At 31.5% G+C, this 22,242-nt stretch overlaps 1 protein-coding gene and 3 non-coding genes across 4 annotated transcripts; all 4 read right to left on the bottom strand.

Annotated features, from left to right (window-relative positions):
* Positions 1–3,269: 3,269 nt before the first annotated feature.
* Positions 3,270–3,342, bottom strand: TRNAK-CUU. Its single transcript has one exon. It is a non-coding gene; the product is annotated as a tRNA-Lys (tRNA).
* A 2,448-nt stretch (positions 3,343–5,790) lies between these two features.
* LOC124923223 lies at positions 5,791–6,019 on the bottom strand. The gene has a single exon (XR_007098225.1). It is a non-coding gene; the product is annotated as a small nucleolar RNA U3 (small nucleolar RNA).
* A 906-nt stretch (positions 6,020–6,925) lies between these two features.
* LOC124923235 lies at positions 6,926–7,163 on the bottom strand. The gene has a single exon (XR_007098237.1). It is a non-coding gene; the product is annotated as a small nucleolar RNA U3 (small nucleolar RNA).
* Positions 7,164–19,425: 12,262 nt separating this feature from the next.
* LOC124916170 (endoglucanase 17-like) lies at positions 19,426–21,748 on the bottom strand. The gene is made up of 8 exons (XM_047456902.1): positions 21,418–21,748; positions 21,121–21,327; positions 20,856–21,056; positions 20,686–20,778; positions 20,440–20,601; positions 20,249–20,360; positions 19,988–20,151; positions 19,426–19,911 (listed from the first exon to the last, which is right to left on the bottom strand). Exons 1-8 carry the CDS (start codon positions 21,661–21,663, stop codon positions 19,579–19,581), a joined length of 1,518 nt encoding a protein of 505 aa, XP_047312858.1. The 5' UTR covers positions 21,664–21,748; the 3' UTR covers positions 19,426–19,578.
* Between the last annotated feature and the right edge of the window lie 494 nt (positions 21,749–22,242).

Below are 22,242 nucleotides of genomic sequence, written 5' to 3'. Positions count from 1 at the left end.
AATGAGCTCCTCTACAAACACTGCAACATTAGAGGCTGAAACAAAGTTGTTTCAAATTTGGTGGATAATACTCAATACACATGCTCATGCATAAGCAGCATTTCATGTGTCTATGGATAATGAATAAAACAGCCCTTCGATTGAAGACTTCAAACTTTTCAAATCATACTGGAAAATAATGAAGCACAAATCTGAACAATATGTAAGTATTCCAAATAAACATAGTACTAAAGTCTTAAATATCAACATGAGTTTAAATGGTTTTGAAAATAATAAAAATACATCATTGTGGATTACATATATGAGGTTAGTAATCTTATGAGTCCTGATAAGACTAGAAACAAACTTAGAAACACTAAAGGAATCGATTAAATTTTTTCTAACTGATGGTTCAATTAAAGCCATAAATCATATGGGAATGGTAAAGACAAGACCAAATCTAATTATAAAACATGCCTGGTATGCTTCAGATTTCAAATATAAATGGTAAGGTGTAGAGGGTGAGAAAATGGTTAAATTCAATCCGTTTTACGCGATTCATATTAAGTCCAAAATATATTTTTTCAATCCAAACCATTATATTAATTAATACATATAATTCAATTAGGTTTGAATAATTCAATTTCATATTTTTTATTTATTTATTTTATTATTTAATGTTTAATATGTTTAATTATAAAAAATTATTATTAAAATTTTAATGTTATAATTAATTTTTTTAATTATAATAGTATTTTTTAAATCGTTAGAAAAATAGGTAAACCAAAAACCGAACCGTTTAACCGGTAAAAAATCGGATGACCAGAACTGCTAGAACTGATTAACCAATAAACCGTTAAAATGGAACCGGTTAACTATCGGTTCGGTTTTTTTGCACCGCCTTAGTTGCAAGTTCGAAACATATATATAACATTTTTAATTTTATTTTTAACCGTTTGAAATTTATGGACGGGTCAACCCACAATTCGACTCAAGAATCAATTTACTCTCACTATATATATTCAAATTAAACACAACGCTCGACCCGATAATCCAGACACTTTGAAAATTAAGCATCATTATATATATTGGTAAATTATTGAGTTTAATTAGTATTTATTTGATTATTTTTCATATGCCTAAATGATTATGTATGTACTAATATATTTAAAATAAAAATAAAATCTGTCGGTTTGACCGAAATACGTTAAAAAAATCGGGTTAATGAACGAAACGGTTTTATACCCAATTATTTATGAGCAAAATATTCAATAATATGATGAACAATTGGCCTATTTCTTCTACTTCTTCTTCCGTTTAAATAACATTGATATTCTTAGCCCCAAAATTGCACTACCGGATGGAGATGTTTTATTATTCTCTTTAATATTATTATTATTCTTATACTTGCTGTCACTTTCTTTATTATATTTCACCACCACCCTAGTTTCGTTCTCACGGTATCTCTTAACATACGCAACAACTCTGTAGCTATCACCATTCCTTTCTCATTCCCATAATTGGATATACTAACCAATCCAGGAATCACCCCTTCATTCATGACTAGTTGTATGTACCCAAACCGGAGAGAACACAGTGTTAGGAGAATCCATGACGATGATGACGTGTTCTCCTGCACCTCCTCATCGTAAAATTGGAGTGCCTCTGCTACGAAACCGATGCCTCTGTTTGTTTCAGCTATAGAAACCGAGAATCATCTTTCTAACACATATATTTCAAGATTCTCATGCAGTATCTTGCTAGTCTGGCATCTTTATAGAAAGGGTATTTTGAAGAAGGGAACAATTTAGGGACAACGATGGGAAGTAGTCAGAAATAAAAACCATATAAGACACCTATCAAAAAGAAATTATAAAGAAATAATATATGCAGCTATAATAATATATATATATATATATATATATATATATATATATATATTATGAAAAATTATAAAATTACCTAAAAAAAGAAATTGTATATTCGCGAGCAAAAAGTGCCACGCACGAGCGGAGCGAAAACAAGGAGAAGAGTTAGCTTCTCTTGGGGAAAATTCTTTGTTTCTTTGATTGAGTATTGAATATATTACCATGAGTTATTTATACCAAGCATTCTTCTTACGGCTAGATCCAATCTCCTGATCCAAAAGAAAAACTTGAGCCCAGGGCAAATAAATCTTTCTTTATTGGTCTTGGTTCACCCTTAAACAAAGGTTGTGGTGTCCTGATCCAAAGGAACCGAACTTGCTTCAATGCGAGGCTTTCCAGGATTCTCTTCCAAGGCAACAATCACTCGAACAATGTTCTGAAGTGAAGTTGTATCCTGCGATTTTTCGTTGAATAAAACTCAATTATTGAATCGATATCTATCATTGCAGTAAACTCTCTTTCAATGTAGATAATCATAGAATCTGTCAAGAATTCTTCTTTCATCTTATTCCGAAAATATGTTTTAAGAAGTTTCATAACTGAGAATAACCGTTCCGTTATTGCAGTAGAAACAGAGAGCGCGTTAAAACAAGACAAATCAATCTGTCAATTAAGTGATAATGATGTGTTTTTTCAGTCTCTACAAATCGTCGACATAATTCCGAAATGGTAAAAATATTTTGAAACCTTTCATGATTAACTATATCAAGCTCATAATGCTCCAATTGACAACTCAAATAATGTAGTTCTTGACCACTAAAATCATTAAAATTATTGGGATAGAATTTTTCTACAAGATTGTGAATATTATTAACATTAAACAACTTAAAGTTGCCTTGAGGTTCCAAAGCATAGCTAAGTTTAAGAAGTTTTACAGCCTCATCATCAAATCTGTTATTGAGTTCCTCAATTTGACAATCTATTACAGCATGAAATACGTCAAAACAGTGATGATGCTCAGCTGTAATAGAATCGTCTTGTTTTTGTATTGTAGTTGTATGCTCAGCTGTAATAGAATCGTCTTGTTTTTGTATTGTAGTTGTCTAGAAATGAATGATTTAGAAAAGTCTGAACTGACAATGATCCATTCTTAAAGGTGATAGATGTCAATTGTTAATTAAGTTAATATATATTTTGAACAATCCCTTTCCAATTCTACCCATAACTTATGGGTAGAGCTTCATTTTATTTGAACTAAATTCAGTTTAGCTGGAATAATGTATTGTTGAAAATAAGGCAGGACAGGGTGGAGACGACCCCACTCCCATGTATGGCATTCAAAATGGCACATGATCCAACTCATATGGGCACTTTGTTTGGATTTTAATTTTAAATAAAAATTGAATGAAAAACAAAACCATACGCCCACCGAGGGGCTCGAACCCTCGACCACAAGGTTAAGAGCCTTGCGCTCTACCAACTGAGCTAGACGGGCTTGGTGTTGTTTTAATTTTATTTTATTATAACAAAATCAATCTGGGCCAGCCAGGGTTGCAATGCAACGACAAATTATACAGTATTCTGATAGCTTGATCTTGAAATTGACTCGTCTCTCTGTTTCAACGAGTATTTTAAGGATCAAAGCAACAACGGAAGTAACCGTCCCTGATGAAACAACCTTCGATATATAACATTCGTGTCGAGATAACACCTCTGATATTGACAAACCTTCTCCAATCACATCTGAGCTAAGAATCGACGCAAAAAGATCATATGCATCTTCATGGAAGTTAAGTGAACTGCTCGGGCATGTTCTCAGTAATGACAAGAACAGCTGAGCTCCATTCCTCAGGGCTCCTAAATCAGACAATTCTTTTGCACGCTCCATAAACGTGAGAAGTTGATAAATGTAATTCTCAGAAGATCTAAAATCCTGTTTCATGGCGAGATCTCCAACCACCTGACACTGAAAATCCCATGGCAGTTCATCTAAATTAACTAATAACAACAGCTTTCCGTCCATTTCATGATTATTGGGACAAGATTGAGTTCTTCAAGATTTAATCTTACTGCTAGCGTCAACTGGAAGATATAAATAATTCAAAGAAGGAAACGATTCTTCAGAACGCAAGCTGCAAGCTGCCATGATCTTTCTCTGTGATTATCAATTGACCGTAATTCCTTAGCAGATTGAGAAGATAGACTAAGATCTGTTTCTTACCCTGCTCATGAAAAGAAACTTTATCAAGAAGCATCTTTATAGATCTCCTCTCTGTCTCCATATCCTTTTGTGATGTAATCTGCAAGCTCATTGAAACAAGACGTATAGTCTCAATTGCAGACTTTTAAATTTCAATGAATCTCCATTGGATGTGGATTGTTGGAGAAATGTCCGGATGATTTTCCCAGCCGCTTCTTCAGAAGAATCGAAGATGAAAGTAATACGACTGAGATCAGATATTATGCCAGATATCTGCAAATTGAGATGAAAATTAGTATATCTTCTTCCTCAGAATACAAGTCAATAACTCAGAGATATATTTCAAACCTCAGCAGCTAATATTAAAGGAACTGAATTTTGAATCTGGAACAAACACTGTTCCAGTGCATTTCTCAATTTTTTACATCTTTGAAGTATCAAATCACTAGTTAATGCCTGGAATATAAGTTTGAGAAATGTTGTGAAAGCTAAATAGAGTTTACTTGACTCTGCACAGTATTGACTTTGCATTATCAATTGAAGTTCTTAAAGAACAAAGAGCTCGTCTCCCAGAAGAACATCCAGGACGTGAAGTTTCAATTCTTGGAAATAGAGTTATGATTTTTCCCATCAGTCCTAGTAATTCAATCTTTGTTTCCAAATATGCCCATTCAAAAGATAAACACCCTCCAATTCATTAATCCATTGTTGTAAAAATTTGCAGGAAAAACCAAAAAAACAAATCATTGTGAGGTTTTATTTCATTGTCTTCATTTCGTGTTGAACTCTAACACATTCATATCGAAAAATATAACACCCTGAAAAGACAAGACCTCAATTCTTGGAAATAGAGTTATGATTTTTCCCATCAGTCCTAGTAATTCAATCTTTGTTTCCAAATATGCCCATTCAAAAGATAAACACCCTCCAATTCATTAATCCATTGTTGTAAAAATTTGCAGGAAAAACCAAAAAAACAAATCATTGTGAGGTTTTATTTCATTGTCTTCATTTCGTGTTGAACTCTTACACATTCATATCGAAAAATATAACACCCTGAAAAGACAAGACCTCAATTCTTGGAAATAGAGTTATGATTTTTCCCATCAGTCCTAGTAATTCAATCTTTGTTTCCAAATATGTCCATTCAAAAGATAAACACCCTCCAATTCATTAATCCATTGTTGTAAAAATTTGCAGGAAAAACCAAAAAAACAAATCATTGTGAGGTTTGCAAATCCAAAAAAACAAATCATTGTGAGGTTTTATTTCATTGTCTTCATTTCGTGTTGAACTCTTACACATTCATATCGAAAAATATAACACCCTGAAAAGACAAGACCCAACTACAGGAATTAGGGCAGGGGAAGATAAAAAAGAAAAGAAAAAGTGAGCCTGTCAGACAACCGCTAGACCAACCCAGCCAGGGCCGAAGCACTGGCCGAGAACGATCCTCTACAGCAGTGTCGACCACAGCCGAAGCAGGTGGCCAGCAGCGCCGTTAATCACGCTCCAATTCATTAATCCATTGTTGTAAAAATTTGCAGGAAAAACCAAAAAAACAAATCATTGTGAGGTTTGCAAATCCAAAAAAACAAATCATTGTGAGGTTTTATTTCATTGTCTTCATTTCGTGTTGAACTCTTACACATTCATATCGAAAACAATAAGACCCTGAAAAGACAAGACCCCAACTACAGGAATTAGGGCAGGGGAAGAAGATAAAAAAGAAAAGAAAAAGTGAGCCTGTCAGACAACCGCTAGACCAACCCAGCCAGGGCCGAAGCACTGGCCGAGAACGATCCTCTACAGCAGTGTCGACCACAGCCGAAGCAGGTGGGCAGCAGCGCCGTTAATCACGCTCAGGTCTAGCAGCAATATCTCATCAACCAGACATAGATTCCTGTCTCCTTAGAAATCAAGGATACAGATGTACGAGCCTATAGAACAGATCCTGTTCAAGTAAGGTCGTGACTCATGTTCTCAAAACTTCTTAATATATAGTACAGAAACTTAGGTTATCTGGGCAATGTGGGATATAAACTAAACATCAGATAACTTAAGGACTTGCTTGGAATATGGTAATATTTAATTAAATAAAATGATCAACACAATTTTTACACCATAATTTATCCACAAATAATCCATATAAATATTTATTTACCCAAACAAGATTACACTAAAATAACCCCAAATTAACCCAAAAAGCTCTAAAGAGTTAAGAGATGAAACTGTGATAGAGTTAAGATCATACTAGTATAGGGGGTAATTTCTCATATTCAAATACTCTCTCCTATACTATATTGTCTATATACTAGCTAACTTACCAACCCTGCAGCTGAAGAAGAGATTGACATGCAATATCAGAAGGTGTTGTTTCCATTGGAGCTAGAAACTGAATTCAATGTTTTTCTATAATTATTAGCTTTACTTTCACCTTCTTCAAGTATTACACACCTTACCCCTTTTGCTAAGAAGGCCTCAAATTGAAAAGGTTTGGGCTCTTAGGACATATTTTGACACAGTAGAAAGAGCATATCTAAGAAAACCCTCTTTTTTTTCTTCAACAAGTAGAAAGAGCATATCTGAAACGGCAAGACTGTCCCCCCAAGAACTAATTAACAAGTCATCAATATGAGTTTTGCTTTCAGTGTCTGCATTTAGGTTAAACGTTGTGAGACTCTTCTTACACGAAAAGAAAAACATCATGCGAGGAACTCCATCTCAAAGGGGGAATTTTTTTGGCAAAGTAAAATATGTTTCCATAAAAACATTTTCACACAAATAGAAAAAGGCGTACTTTCTTGTCTTTTCATATCTCAAAGTATGCTGTGAGACAGAAGAGATCATCTTCAAGTAAAGTCGCTTAAAAAAATTGAGTCTGAAATTGAGCCAAAACATATGCCTCATAGTGTCAAAAAGATTCAAGTAAGCTCAACTGCAAGACCAACCCTCTTCAACAATGTGACCCACAAGCCAAAGCGTGGCGCTGTTAATCACGCTCTGGTCTAGAGGGCATGTCTCATCAACCAGACACAGATTCCTGTCTCCTTAGAAATCAAGAATACAGATGTACAAGCCTACCTATAGAACAGATTCTGTTCAAGTAAGGTCGTGCTTAGTTTTCTCTATACAATTATTTACCCAAACAAGATCTAAAGAGTTGAGTTGTGTTGAGAGTCTAAACATTGATATGGTAATAATAGAGGACACAAAAATGATAGAGAAATAGAGATCTGATCTCATCAGATCAGATGTTGGAATTAATTAGTCACGGATTTTGAATCTTGGAAGGGAAGGCATTGGTCAAGACTACCTTTATATATATCCTGACTGCCTGTTCCATGATCCCCAAATTAAGCAGCACATGAAGAATGAATTCCATGTATGTATGTATACAAAGAAAAGAAAGAAAGAAAGAAAGAAAGACTACCAGTATGATCAACAAGACTAGCTACCAATAAATTTATCAGAGAGACAGTGTTGAGCAATGGAGACTAAAAGTACGACACACATAAAAACAAACAGTGAAAAGACAAAACCCTAGCCTATTGCGTCAAGCTAAGGGAAGAAATCATATCTTACAATCCGAGAGAGAGCTGATGCGAAGAGTGGAATTTCCGTCGTCGGAGAAACTGAGTGACGTTCTATCTGCCGATCGTAGTCATAGAACTCGACGCTACTTTATCCGGTCATTCGACGGAAGAGAAGCCATTTCCTGAAGCGCGGGACCATGGTGGTGCATTTGGAAGGTGAAATTCGAGAAATGCAGCGACGAAATCCGCAGAAAACAATCAAAAAGAAGATGAAGCGGTTGCATCTTGATCGTAATCAGAGAGAAAAAGGGGTTCATAACTATAAATTGGCGGTTGACATGACAGAAACTCACCTCTCGTCCGAGTTGACTCACTTCGTCTTCTCTTTCTTATTAATTTAAATCAATATCACAAATGTCTCAACTTTTGATATTCTTTTTGCTACCATTCACGTTTGTCTATATTCTTAACAAATAAAAATAAATTCTACATCTTTTTATATAGTATAATATATTAATAAGGAAACAAATCTAAAATACTTATAAAATATTAAGAATAAATAATATATTAGTGTGATATTATATATTTATTAAGTTTTTTTTATTAATATGAGAAAAAAAAACACAAAAAGTATCCTTGTTTCTCAATTAATTATTGATTAGACACAAATAATATACTTCTTTCAGCTTGGTTAGCCGTATTCATCGCGATACCAGACAGATAAGAATAACAACCATTTTGATTTTTCAAAGATAAAACTATGTCATTTTTTTGACTATTTAACTTCATTCAAAAAGTGAAATGATAACCTATTTTGGTGAAGACGACCGAAGAAAAATCAAAATACATTCATTTTCAGTCTTATTCTTATTCTGAGTTTAACAAAATGTAGTTTTCAAATAACAGAAATTAAAACAAATATTCCCTTATCCAGAATTGTAACAGAATCATATGAAAATGTTAAAGATCATATTCTAACTTTTGATCCATTTCCACTAGTTCATAAAGCTTTTACAAGGTTTTAAACATTGAAAAGAAGAGGGAACTCCACATTCTCTATCACGATTCTCATGTCACTGAGACAAATTAATTAACTCAGTCATAAAAATGTAGCATGTAGTATTATCGATTCAAAACAAATAACAATAGACAAAAATAAGCTCATTTACAAACACTGCAACATTAGAGGATCATACTCTATACACATTGTAACAGCCCAATCTTCCTGGCCCAGGAAGAGGAGGCTTAAGGAGAATGTCACGGCACAATCCTCCTGGCCCAAGAAGAGGAGGAGGCTTGAGCCCTCTTAAGCCCAACCCAAGGAAGATTCTAGACTGGAAGGAAGCTGGAAGGAAGATCCTTGATTAGCGCACCTAATTGAGAGTTAAAAGGAATTCCTTGATTAGTGCATCACTAATTGACATATAAAAGGAATGTTCTTAATTAGGAATGTCCTTGATTGATAATTATAAGAAATTCCTAAATTAGTGCACAATCAATGTAACAGCTAGAATTAGTCCTATAAATACCTGTGAAGTATTACATTGTAAATCACCAAGTATTCGAGTAATATAATACTATTCTTTGTAAGAGTTACTCTCTCTCTAGAATTCTTGTGTCAATTCTATTAAACGTCGAGTGTTGCGTCGAGTAAGACTGACTAGTTACTCGTTCTTGAGAAGATCGTAACTAGTGCCGCACGGATCGTCAGTGAAAAGACTGAGCCCGTGACAACATGCTCATGCATAAGCAGGCAAGCAGCATTTCATGCGTCTATGGATAATGAATAAAACAGCCCTTCGATTGAAGACTTCAAACTTTTCAAATCATACTGGAAAATAATGAAACACAACTCTGAACATTATATAAGTATTCTAAATAAACATTACTAAAGTCTTAAATTAGAACATCAGTTTAAATGATTTTGAAAATAATAAAAATACATCACTGTGGATTACATATATGGGGTTAGTAATCTTATGAGTCATAATAAGACTAGAATGACAAACCTAGAAACACTAAAGGAACCAATTAAATTGTTTCTAACTGATGGTTCAGTTAAAACTAGGAATGGTAAAGACCAAATCTAATTATAAAACATGTCCGGTATGTTTTAGATTTCAAATATAAGTGGCTGCATGTAGGGGTGAACAATGGTCAAATCCAATTCGTTTTACGTTATTCCTATTAAGTCTAAAATATATTTATTCGATCTGTAATCCAAATTATTATATTAATACAGATTATTGGATTGGGCATGGTTTGCATAATCAAATTTAATATTTTCTTATTTAATTATTTAATTTATTGATTTATTTTATTATTTAATGTTTAATATGTTTAATTATAAAAAAATTATTAAAATTTTAATGTTATAATTAATTTTGTTGAATTATAATAGTATTTTTTTTATTTGTGTTAAAATCTTTAATTCGTTACTTTCTAATATTTTAATTAATTAATTAATTAAATTTTTATAGTAAAAATAAATAAATCTGAAACGAAAAAAATGCATTGACTAAGTGGTGCAGAAATAAATAAAAAATAAATTATATTAAGGTGAATATAATTTAGAGAAAAACAAATTGAAAAATATATTTTGTTTGGATGGTTTGAATAATTTAAATAATCTTAATATAATCCGAATTTAATTCAATTCGAACTCAATTCAATCCGAATTAGTATTTCGCATTCAGATCGGATCGAATTTGATTTCGAATTAATTCGTCAAATATTTACCCCTAGTTTTATTTCTAAATTATTAAAAGATTACAAAATCATATGTATATTTCTTGAAAATCAATGCTTGATGCAAAGATACTAAAGGAGTATCATTACAACTAGCCTCAGTCTTTTCCTGCTCCACCTGTTTCTCGACACCACAATCTACCGGAATGGTGAACTTCACAGCTGGGTTAATCATTGAATTTTCATCAAAGACAACATTTTTACTCAGAATAACTCTCCTCTTAGAAGGGGACCAGATCCTATATCCTTTCACACCATTCCCATAGCCTACAAATACTCCCTTCTTTGCTCTTGACTCCAACTTTCCCTCATTGACATGATAGTAGACCGTGCAACCAAAATTTCTCAAAATAGAGTAATCAGCAAGCTTCCCAGACCACAGTTCATAAGGAGTTTTCATATTTATACCTGTGTGAGGTCCACGATTAATCAGATAGAATGTTGTGTTAACTACTTCAGCCCAAAACATTCTTGTTAACCCAGCATTTGAGAGCATACACCTAGCTCTCTCCAGTAGTGTCTGATTCATACGTTCTGCTATACCATTCTGCTGAGGTGTATTCCTAACCGTATGATGTCTAGCAATTCCCTCAGTCTTGCAAAACTCATTAAACTCAGACCAACAGAATTTTAAACCATTATCAGTTCGTAACCTCTTTACCTTCTTCCCAGTTTGATTCTCCACTAATGCCTTCCACTACTTGAAGTTCTTGAAAGCATCACTCTTATGCTTCATTATGAATATCCAGGTCATCCTTGAATAATCATCAATCAACGACAGAAAATACATGTAACCCCCCAAAGACTCTACACGTGACGGCCCCCAACAATCAGAGTGAATGTAATCAAGTGTGCCTTTTGTTCTATGAATCGCTTTGGAGAACTTGATGCGATGTAGTTTCCCAAAAACACAATGTTCACAAAACCCAAGATCCTTTATCTTATGCCCACACAGAAGATTATCTTTAGCCAGAATTTGCATCCCCTCTCACTCATATGCCTAAGCCTCATGTGCCACAACTTCGTCATGTATCCTTGGTCAATCTCGGAGGAAGCAACAGCAGCAGAATCAGATATCGTAGTACCTTGTAGAAAATACAAAGTGTCCCGCTTTACACCTTTTAGAATCACACCTGAACCCTTGTAAACATGTAAGGCTCCACTTTCACCTTTGAAGTTAAACCCCTTCTTGTCCAAAAGACTTAGAGATATCAGATTCTTCGTCATGTGTGGAACATGTCTAACTTCGTTCAGTGTACGGAATTTTCCATCATGAGTCCTAATATTGATCGAGTCCATCCCAACCACCTTGCAGGTAGAGTTATTGGCCATAGAAATATTTCCACCATCCACCTGCTCATAGGTTGAAAACCATTCCCTCCTAGAACAAATATGGTAAGATGCTTCAGAATCCAGAACCCACACATCAGTGTAATGTGTGTGACCATCAGCAACTAAGGCAATATCCTCTTCGGAGTTTGTACCATCTTCAACAACTATAACAGTACCTGGTGTCTTCTCATGTTGACTTTGTCTCTTCTTTGGACATTCATTCTTCCAATGTCCATTTTCCTTACAGTAATTACACACATCTGTTGGTTTTGAACCCCTACTGACTGATTTCTTGGGGAACTTCTTTTTCCCCGGTTTACCATATCCATGATGGTTGTTTGCAACTATCCCAACAGCCTGACTATCTGAAACAGTGCCACTACATCTATGTCACAATTCTCTACTGTGAAGGGCATATCTAACTTCTTCTAGAGCCAATGAATCTTTACCACTAATGAAAGACTCCCTAAAGTTTTCATATGATATTGGTAAAGAAACTAATAAAATCAAGGCAGCATCCTCATCATCTATCTTAATATCAATATTACGCAGATCTAATAATATTGCATTTAATTGATCTAGATGGTCTCTAAGAGGTGTACCTTCCTGCATACGCAGACTGAACAGACGTTGCTTCAAAAGCAACTTGTTGGTTAAGCTCTTCTTCATATATAAAGTCTTCAGCTTATACCACAAACCAGCAGCGATTTCCTCCTCATCCACCTTAGTAATGATATCGTCTGCCAGAGCCAAGAGCAATGTTGAGTGTGCATTTTCTTCCAAAGACTCCATATCAGCAGGTGGTGGGACAGGTGCAGGCTTCATCAAGGGAGCCCATAGGTCGTGTTGTTTCAACAATGCCCGGACCTTGATCTGCCACAAACTGAAACTATTCCTTCCAGTAAATTTGTCGGCTTACAAACTTTTACCTCCAACCATCGTTCTTGCCTGAGCAGATCTGAACAACCCTGCTCTAATACCAATTTGTTATAACGGATGCGAGAACAATGATAATAATAATAATAGTAAAAGACAGAATGAAAACGACACCCGATTTAACGTGGTATCCAGCAAAAGTGCTGACTAATTCATGGGCAGAGCCACTGAAAAATATTCCATTATAATCGTTAACACGGATTACAGATACTCAAATAGTTAAAGAGAAAACTAACACCCAAGCCCTTTATTTATAGGGCCAGGTCAAGACATTTTTCTTGCTCACTTCCTATGTGGGACAAACACCCAAAAAGAATATTCTAAGCAAAGAACCCAACATCATAAATACCCACAATGTAAAAGAAGGTGAGGGGTCATCTCCACCCCCATTAAGACACAAACGATATCGACTAACTAAGATAAGAACCTTGCGTATACATCTATCATTAGTAAAACTAGCATTTAGCCTGTGCATTTGCAAGATTAATAATAGAAAAAACCGTGAAAAAAAATTACGGATAAGATTTTTAATTTTATTTTTAACCGTTTTAAGTTTATGGGTGGGTCAACCCACAATCCGACCCAAGTATCCATTTACTCAACATCATTATATATATATATATATATATATATATATATATATATATATATATATATATATATATATATATATATATATATATATTAGTTAGTTAAAAAATTGAATTTATATTAATATTAAAATGTCCCGCGTTCATCAAATTTCGTATTGAATTTAAAATATAAAGTCTTAGTAGCCTAGTTGGTTAAAGAGTTGTACTTATTTTGTTAGGTTGCAAGTTCGAAACATACCTCTAGTATTTTTAATTTTATTTTTAACCGTTTTAAATTTAAAGACGGGTCAACCCACAATCCGACTAAGTATTCAAATTAACCACAGCTCTCGACCCGGCAATCCGGACACTTTAAAAATTAAGCATCATTATATATATATATATATATATATATATTACTATTAAAACGTTCCGCGTTTATCAAATTTTGTGTTGAATTTAAAATATAAAGTCTTTGTAGCCTAGTTGGTTAAAGAGTTATACTTTTTTTTGTTAGGTTGCAAGTTCGAAACATACCTCTAGCATTTTTAATTTTATTTTTAACCGTTTTAAATTTAAAGGCGGGTCAACTCACAATCCGACCCAAGTATCCAAATTAAATACAGCTCTCAACCCGGCAATCCGGACACTTTAAAAATTAAGCATCATTATATATATATATATATATATATATATATATATATATATATCATTATATATATATATATATATATATATATATATATATATATATATATATATATATATATATATATATATATATATATATATATATATATATATATATATATATATATATATATTAGTTAGTTAAAAAGTTGAACTTATATTAATATTAAAACGTCTCGTGTTTGTTAAATTTAGTGTTGAATTTAAAATATAAAGTTTTTGTATCTTAGTTGGTTAAAGAGTTGTACTTGTTTTATTATGTTGCAAGTTCGAAACATACCTCTAGCATTTTTAATTTTATTTTTTAATCGTTTTAAATTTAAAGGCGGGTCAACCCACAATTCGACTCAAGTATCCAAATTAACCACATCTCTCGACCCGACAATCCGAACACTTTAAAAATTAAGCATTATATATATATATATATTAGAACAGAAAGAAACAATCTGTTTATTTTAAATTGCAATCCAATTCTTACTTTTAGGGTTAAATAAAGGCATGTGGGCAAAACAATGTTACTATATATAAAAAAAAAATAGTTTTAAATTTTCTAACTCCGGGCAAAATGCATTCCGTCAACTTAAATGTGACAATTAACAATATTATTAAAATTTGAAATACTATTTATACAATAATTTATATATTAAATGATACAAAATAAAAATATAACAATTATTTTAATAAGATTATGATTAAATACCTATATAAAATAACAGTTTTGATAGTTTATATAGTCCTTATTCGGTTGGGTTATTTAAATAATCCAACCCACTCAAATATCTTTTCACTCCCCCTCTCATCAATCAAATCACTCAATTTATTGCCTAAAATACTAATACCCTTTATTTTAAATTACTATTTATTATTTTATTATTATATATCAATACCCTTTAAGTAATTTTATCAAAAATATTCTCATCTCCTCAAAATCATCATCAATCATTACTCATTTTCCCCCTCTAGGTTATTATAATAACCCCAATCCAAACAAGGCCTAAAGACATTTGTACCAACTTCCCTATTTTGTATCCCTAAAAATACTATAAAATAATAATATCCATATTTTAAAGAATCAAAATATAAATTATTCTACATCAGTTTCCTTATCCTTATCCATATATCATTTAAATATTCATTAAAACAACAAACTTTTCAACCATTTCAACCACTTAATTACTTATTCATGTATATTTAAATATTCATTAAAACAAACAACTTCTCGACCACCTCAACTACTTAATTTATTTATAACCCTTAAATATTTATTCATAACTTCTCAACCACCTTAAGAACCTAAAATATATATAAGAACACATTGAAATGGCTACTTTCACTTTAAAAGAAAATTCTTTTGTCCCATGGGCCTCTCCAAATCAATAAAATCAGCACTAGTATTCTCTTCATCATTCAAATTAGTTGTGTCACTTGAAGATGTTTTTCTTTTTGTTGGTCCTTGACGCATGTATTTTATCCACTTAGCATTAAATCTCAATTTATTCCAGCAGTTTTCTAATCGAAACGGAGTTTTCTAAATCTCATGGTAGATCTTCTTGGCATCCTTACGCTGAAAGATAAATCTCAAACTTAGTTCATCAATTTGCACTATATAAACTAACCAAGATAAAGTTAAATAGAAAATAATATACCACGTCTATGCCTGTATCACCAGATTTACGGAGGCTTCCTTCTCGCTGTGTGTAATAGCCGCAAAACTTGTTTACAGTTTGCTGGATTGCTGGATTGTGCTCCATCTATTTGTGAGAGATTTATGTGTTTGTTGCCTATACTTAGTTTTTTCTATGACTTCCTTGTAATATGCTCTTACCTTGCTCCAGTATTGACTATTTGTTTGATCCGTTCCATGAATTGGATCAATACTTGTGTTAAGCCAAGCAGAAACCAATATAAGGTCCTCTTCTGAGGAGAAGTTCTTACTTTGAGCCTTTTTGCATTGATCTTGAGTCTGCAGCTCATTGAACTCATAAGTTGACAAAAACTGATCATAATCACCACCACTAGTTTGAGATTGAAATGTTTCATTATACACTTCATTATCTACTCCTCCCGACATTCGTATAATTGGAGAAAATAGATTATTGATTTAAGAAAAATGGGAGAGATCTAGGAAAAATAGCAACAAAAGGAAAAAAATGGCGGAGAAAAATAATGGCGGAATTGTTAGAAATGAAAAGAGAAATGGCGGGATGGTTAGCCATGAAAGAAAAAATATATTATTTTATTATTTAGGGATGCTACAGTAATCCCTAAATATAAATATTCTCTGTTCATCATCCCTAAAAAATTATAAGGATATGGAATTTGATAAAGCATTCTTTTTATAATTTTGATATTATTTATTTTTATAATAGAAATATAACACATTTTAAAGATTCTGCTACAAATGCCCTGAGTAGTGATTTGTTCCTTATTAATGAAACAAAAGTAAATGAATAAAAAAAAAAAAAAAAAAAAAGTATCCCTATACATATGAAAATAAACCTACCTATGTAGGGTAAACGATTAAATTATAATACATGACTATTCCTAAGTACCCTAGGCTAGAATTAAAAATAAATAAATAGTTAAACATAAAAATTATTTGGGTTGATTAAAATATGTGAATGGATAACTAAACTAATGAAAAACAATATATGTTAATGATTAGGGTAAGTTCTACCTTCACTTGGACAGGGTTGGTTTGAAATTTTTAAATAATTTTAACATAATCAAATAATATTTCACTATTTTCTTGTCAAATATATCACTTAATTTTTGAACTAAAATACTATATTTTCTATAAATAAATAAAAATTATCATTATATATTAATACATTTTAAATATTTATATTAAAAAAAATATCATTTTTAATCCATTTTTTTAACGTTCTGTCCTGAATAAAGTCCTAATATTTAATTATATGGTATAATAAAATAAAATCAAATATTTTTAGTTTTATCTTTTGTGATAAGTCATTGTTTTAAAGGTTATCATTTAAATATTAGAAGTATTTTATATTTATTCATATTGTACTAGTATTATAGACTTTACATAAAATATAATATTTATCACGACACGTCACAAAATAAAAAATAACAAATTAATACTTAGATAATTGTGAAATTTTTAATCAATTATCTATATTTTCAATATTTTATCATCTATATTTTCAATCATTTAATTTGTTAATCAAAATATTAAAATACTTTTTTTATTTCATAAAATTTCAATTTTAAATATAAAAATAATTAAACAATTAACTTATTTTTTTATCAAACAATCTTTTTAATAAAAACCCACTAAACAAATCTTTAAATAACTAACATCAAACAAGTAGTAATTAATAAGTTTTGTACACAAATGTCAATATAGTCTGAACATATACCCAAACCGAACATGTCTGATAGTAAGTAGTATTAATTAATGTAATAATTTGATTGAAGTTGTTTTAATAAACAAGATCTTGATGGATAATGGAATGTGTGTATAGTAGCTGGCAAAATTAATAATACTAAATTGATTGAGATGCATTTGTTATTATTGTCAAACTCGTATTGCATTGCTTCACTGTTTAATGTCAGAATGATAGTAATTTAAAGCATCAAAAAGGACCCAACCATCTTTCTCATCATAACATGCCATGCTCATGCTAGTAACTAGTTAGCAAGTGTTTCAACTTTAAACGGTCAAATGTGGCCCCCCTTCTTTACTCCCAACGGTTATTTTATTATTATTCAATGTTGTCAGAGTCTCTTTTTCTACATCACGGGACACACCAATGAATTCCTCAGAATTAATGCTCTATATCGATATATTCGCCCAGGTATACATACATATATATATATATATATTTGCTTTTATGTCCTTGTTTGATTTATATAGTATGAGCTTGTTTTGGGGAAGGTTTATTTAAATAAATTTGGATTTAGAATTTTGAGATGGTTGATATTAATATTTTTGTTTTGATAAAAAAACATCAAGAGGGTGTGTATGTTTGGTCGATACAAAGTTTATCTGTTTTCTAAACAAATTATTATTTTTAATTAAGGAAAACTAGCATAACACCTCACAATTATGACATTCGTTTTCAGATTAAATCGAACTCGTGACATCTTAATCCGACTATGATCACTGAGCCACCTTGGTGGGGTTAATATTTGTTTTTATTAATAACTTAAGGAAAAAAATTAAAATTAGAACAAAAGAAACATTTACACTACACAAATAAATAAAAAAATTATCTAACCATCTAAAACATACCAATACATCAATCTTGAGAAATAATTTGCCCCCAGTATAGGGGCTTTTTTATATTTATTTATTTATTTTTGGAATTTTGTAAAAAAAAAAGAATTGTATGATAAAAAATGTAAGTTTTTGGTTTTTTTTTTAAAAAAATTATTATAATATTTTTTGTATTTAAAATTTTAAACAATAAAATATGAATATTTTAGTTGATGAAATAAGTATTTTAATAGTTAAAATAAGAATGATATAATAAAAATAATATATAAAAAATTGAGTAAAATAATAAAAAGTAAATAAATAAATAAAATAAAAACTTACATCAAATTGATGGTGATGATGTATAACAATTAAAATCCAACCTTAATTGATTGTCTAATGGGTTGTATTTATGAGAGAATTGTACTTTAATATTACAAGGGCATTTATTTTTAATTATTTGCTAAGGGCTTGTTTAAAATGAGTTATTTGAATAAAATGGGGTTTGATTTGGAGTTATATGAATAAATTATTGTTTGTTAGAGTAATTTAAATAATTAATTATCTTTGTATTAATTAGTTTTTTTTTATCAATTACAAAAGAAAATCCTATTACATTTTAATTACTTTTAATTTTTTTTAATTCCAGTTATCAATAATTCCCTAATAATCCTCAAGTAGTACTTTGAATGATAAGTTTATAAAAGTTATTTAAATAAATTCTCATTTATTAAAAAGAGTGTTGATGAGTGATAATTTTTTATAAAAAAAAATAATAATAAAAACTTAAAATATATTAATATATAATAATTTTTTAAAATAAATAGAAAGTATTTTATTAATAAACTGATTAGAATAATTTTTGTTTGTTTTGATAGTTTTTTTAAAATAATTTTTAAATTACTTAAAAAAAGTTATTAGTTAAGTTAGTTTTGATGAGGTATGTATTTTTTATTTTATTTTTTTTTAGAAAAACTTAAAATATATTAATAATTTTGTTTTTAAATACATTTTGAATATTTTAATTAATTAATTAATTAATTAATTAATAGGATTAAAAAAATAAAAATAAAAAATAGCTTATTGGCTCAAAATTATCCTCCATCTAACTTTTAAAATAACCCCTGAACAAATTGACTTAAAAAGAAGAGAAATTCCAAATTCCAAAGTAGTTAACTATTCATGTCTCACTAATCCAAGTAGTCAAAGGGGGTAATTTTGTTCTTTCATTTTGACCAAATTATTTAATTTAGTACTTGTTTTACTTAATATTTTAATAAACAGTTAATTATCTGGATAATGTTTTTTTACTTTTAAAATAAACTCAAAAATCATGACTCTAGTAAACATAAATTCTTAAGTACCATATTAAACAATACTTAAAACTTACAATACATAAATATCTTACCATAATCATCTCTCTCTCTCTCTCTCATTGTTTTCTTTTTCTCTCTCACACACTGACATACTAACAAACACACACACACAAACAACATTAGAGCTGTCCAAAAGAGTGAGCTAAATAAGACAATGCACCCACAAGAGGTGCATTAATATAAGTAGCCGGTTCAGATTGTTCATAATCCCACCTCAAATCCGGGAACCGGTCATGCAAATCCGGTCCACCCACCACTGCACCCATCAAAATATTAGGGTTCGCCGACTGCGAATGCATCACACTAAACCCAGCCGAACATTGAATCTTTGCCGGATGAGATGCAATCGACGGCAAAGATGATCCCCTATGATGAATCCTTAATGGGTATCTAGGACCATACCCTACCATGTACGACATCTTCAATGGATTATCCCCTAATAAATAATCCACCTAAAAAAACAAAACCATTATTAATGTTTTTTCTTCCTTTTCAAATAATTCATTAAATTTCATTCCATTTCATTACTTGTTTCTTGGCAATGGCACGCAGCCGCCTCGGTCCGACTAGGGTTCCGCCGCAGTTAACGGCTTTTTTAGAGATGGTTAAGTATTTGGCGTATGTTAGTAAAAGGAAAGATGTTGATGTTACATATTGCATGTTACTGTCATTCATCTTGAACAGAAGCCCTCCTGTTTCATTCATAAAAAAACCCATTTTTTTAGAAAACAAATTTCATCAAAATCAAATAGATCTTAGAAATATAGATATTATTGATTGATTTAACACCTGGGGTATACTTGGATTGTGAAAATGAAGCTCCGGGAATGATGGAACAGATGAAATTATCTGCATGATCTTTGTAATCATGTAAAGATTGAACTCTCTGGACAAGAAATGACTGAGAAAGAAACAAGAAATCGATTCAAAAACCATGAAAATAGCTAAAAACCAGTCAAGAAACAAAAAAAAGATCAAACCTTTGAGATTAGAATCCTGGCTCCAGCATGTTTATTATCCCAACCGAAAACATTGTCACCTTCATCAGCTCCCAACGTTAGACCGTTTGTTTGAATGTAGTTTAAATAAGTAGGGTTCTTGGTAGCTCTATGTAACCAAGCAGCTCCCCACAACAGTTCATCCTTCAAATTACAGAAAAAAACCCAAAATTTTCAAAATGGAAGGAGGAAAAGAAGCTATGGAGGGGTAAAAATGTAATTTTGTACCTGGTAACCAGAGTAAGAACAATAAAAAGGGCAAACATATTTTTTCAATCCATTACTGTATGGACCTCTATACTTATCAGCAAATGTAAACACCTTCAAAGAAGAAGAAAAATCAAGATTCTTTAAAAGATCCAATTTTTATTAGTGAAAAAAGTAAAACAATGATTTACCCTCATAGCCCTTCTCAGTAGAAGATTTGAGTATTTAGGATCAGATTTCCTGAACACCAAAGAAGCGGCGGCGAGTGCGGCGGCGGTCTCCCCTGCCACGTCGGATCCGGGATTGTTCTTGTCTATTTTGAAAACACTTCTTGGAGTATCCATATCTTCTGGTCTTTCCCAACAAGCATGATCCTTATTAGCATCACCCACCTAATAACTTGCCATTTTAGTACCGTTTTGGGTTATTTGAAAAGAGAAAGAGAAAGAGAAGGACCTGAACATAAATGGTGTTTGGATGAGAAGTCGCTTTAAGAAGATAATCAGTTGCCCATCGAATGGCTTCTTTTGCATTTTGAAGTTCACTTTTCATTAAACCTCCAAATTCAATGACACTCCATGAAAGCATTGTGGTAGTGAAAGCCATTGGAAATCCAAACTTTACATTGTCTCCGGCGTCGTAGTAACCTCCGACCAAATCTACCTGCATTTATGGAATACCCATCAAAACCCATCAAAAGATAGGTATAAAAATAGAGTCTTGAAGTTTCATTTTCAAAAAAACAAGATTTACATTGGAGGAAGCTCCATCTGAAAGACCGGAGTCTCTTCTCCAAGAGATTCTCTGGTTAGAAGGGAGCTTTCCTGATCTTTGACCATCAAAGAAGATGATGGATTTGGTTAGAGCTTCTCTGTAGTTATGACTAGCAAAATGAGGACGATGGGAATGGCGTTTCTGGGCATTACAGAGAGGGAGAAGTGAGAATGAAGATGAAAAGAGGAGAAGTAATGGAAGAAAGAGATGAAGAGAAGAAGCCATTTGTCCTCTAAAGAAGATGAAGAACAGAGCTTTTTCTCAAAAAAATAACCAAGAAACAGAGCTCAGATCATTAATGTACAAAGACATTATTGATCAAGCTGTGTATTTATAAACTGGGTGTTGAATAAAAAAAAATAAAAAAAAAATATTTTTGTTAATTAATGATTTTTTGCTTTTCTCATTTCTCACATGGATTCTGTCCATCTTCACATTATTATTCTGTGCTTTTCCGACCCATATGTTTGATGTAACGCTACAAGTAAATAATGCACATTCTCTCCCTTCTTTTATTTTTGTTTACTTTTAAGGTCTTGTGTGATATAGTTTTATTTGTAAAAAATACTACTTTATGCTAAAAGAAACTTGTTTGATTGGTTTAAGAAAAAATGTTTATTTAGAAACTTTTTTTTTATTAAATTATGTTTAGTATTTAAAATTTTAAATGTTATTAAAAGTAAATGTGTTTTATGTTGGGTTATTTGAAATTTTTGTTGTTGAGTTAGAAAATAAGTTATTTGAGTTTTGAAAAGATTGAATTTTAAAAAATATTTTATTATTTTGGTTAAAAATTTAAGTGAA

Source organism: Impatiens glandulifera, chromosome 1 (genome assembly GCF_907164915.1).
Source record: "Impatiens glandulifera chromosome 1, dImpGla2.1, whole genome shotgun sequence".
NCBI lineage: Eukaryota > Viridiplantae > Streptophyta > Magnoliopsida > Ericales > Balsaminaceae > Impatiens > Impatiens glandulifera.
The sequence above is the reverse complement of the archived record's forward strand: the minus strand, read 5'-3'. Positions and strand labels throughout refer to the sequence as shown.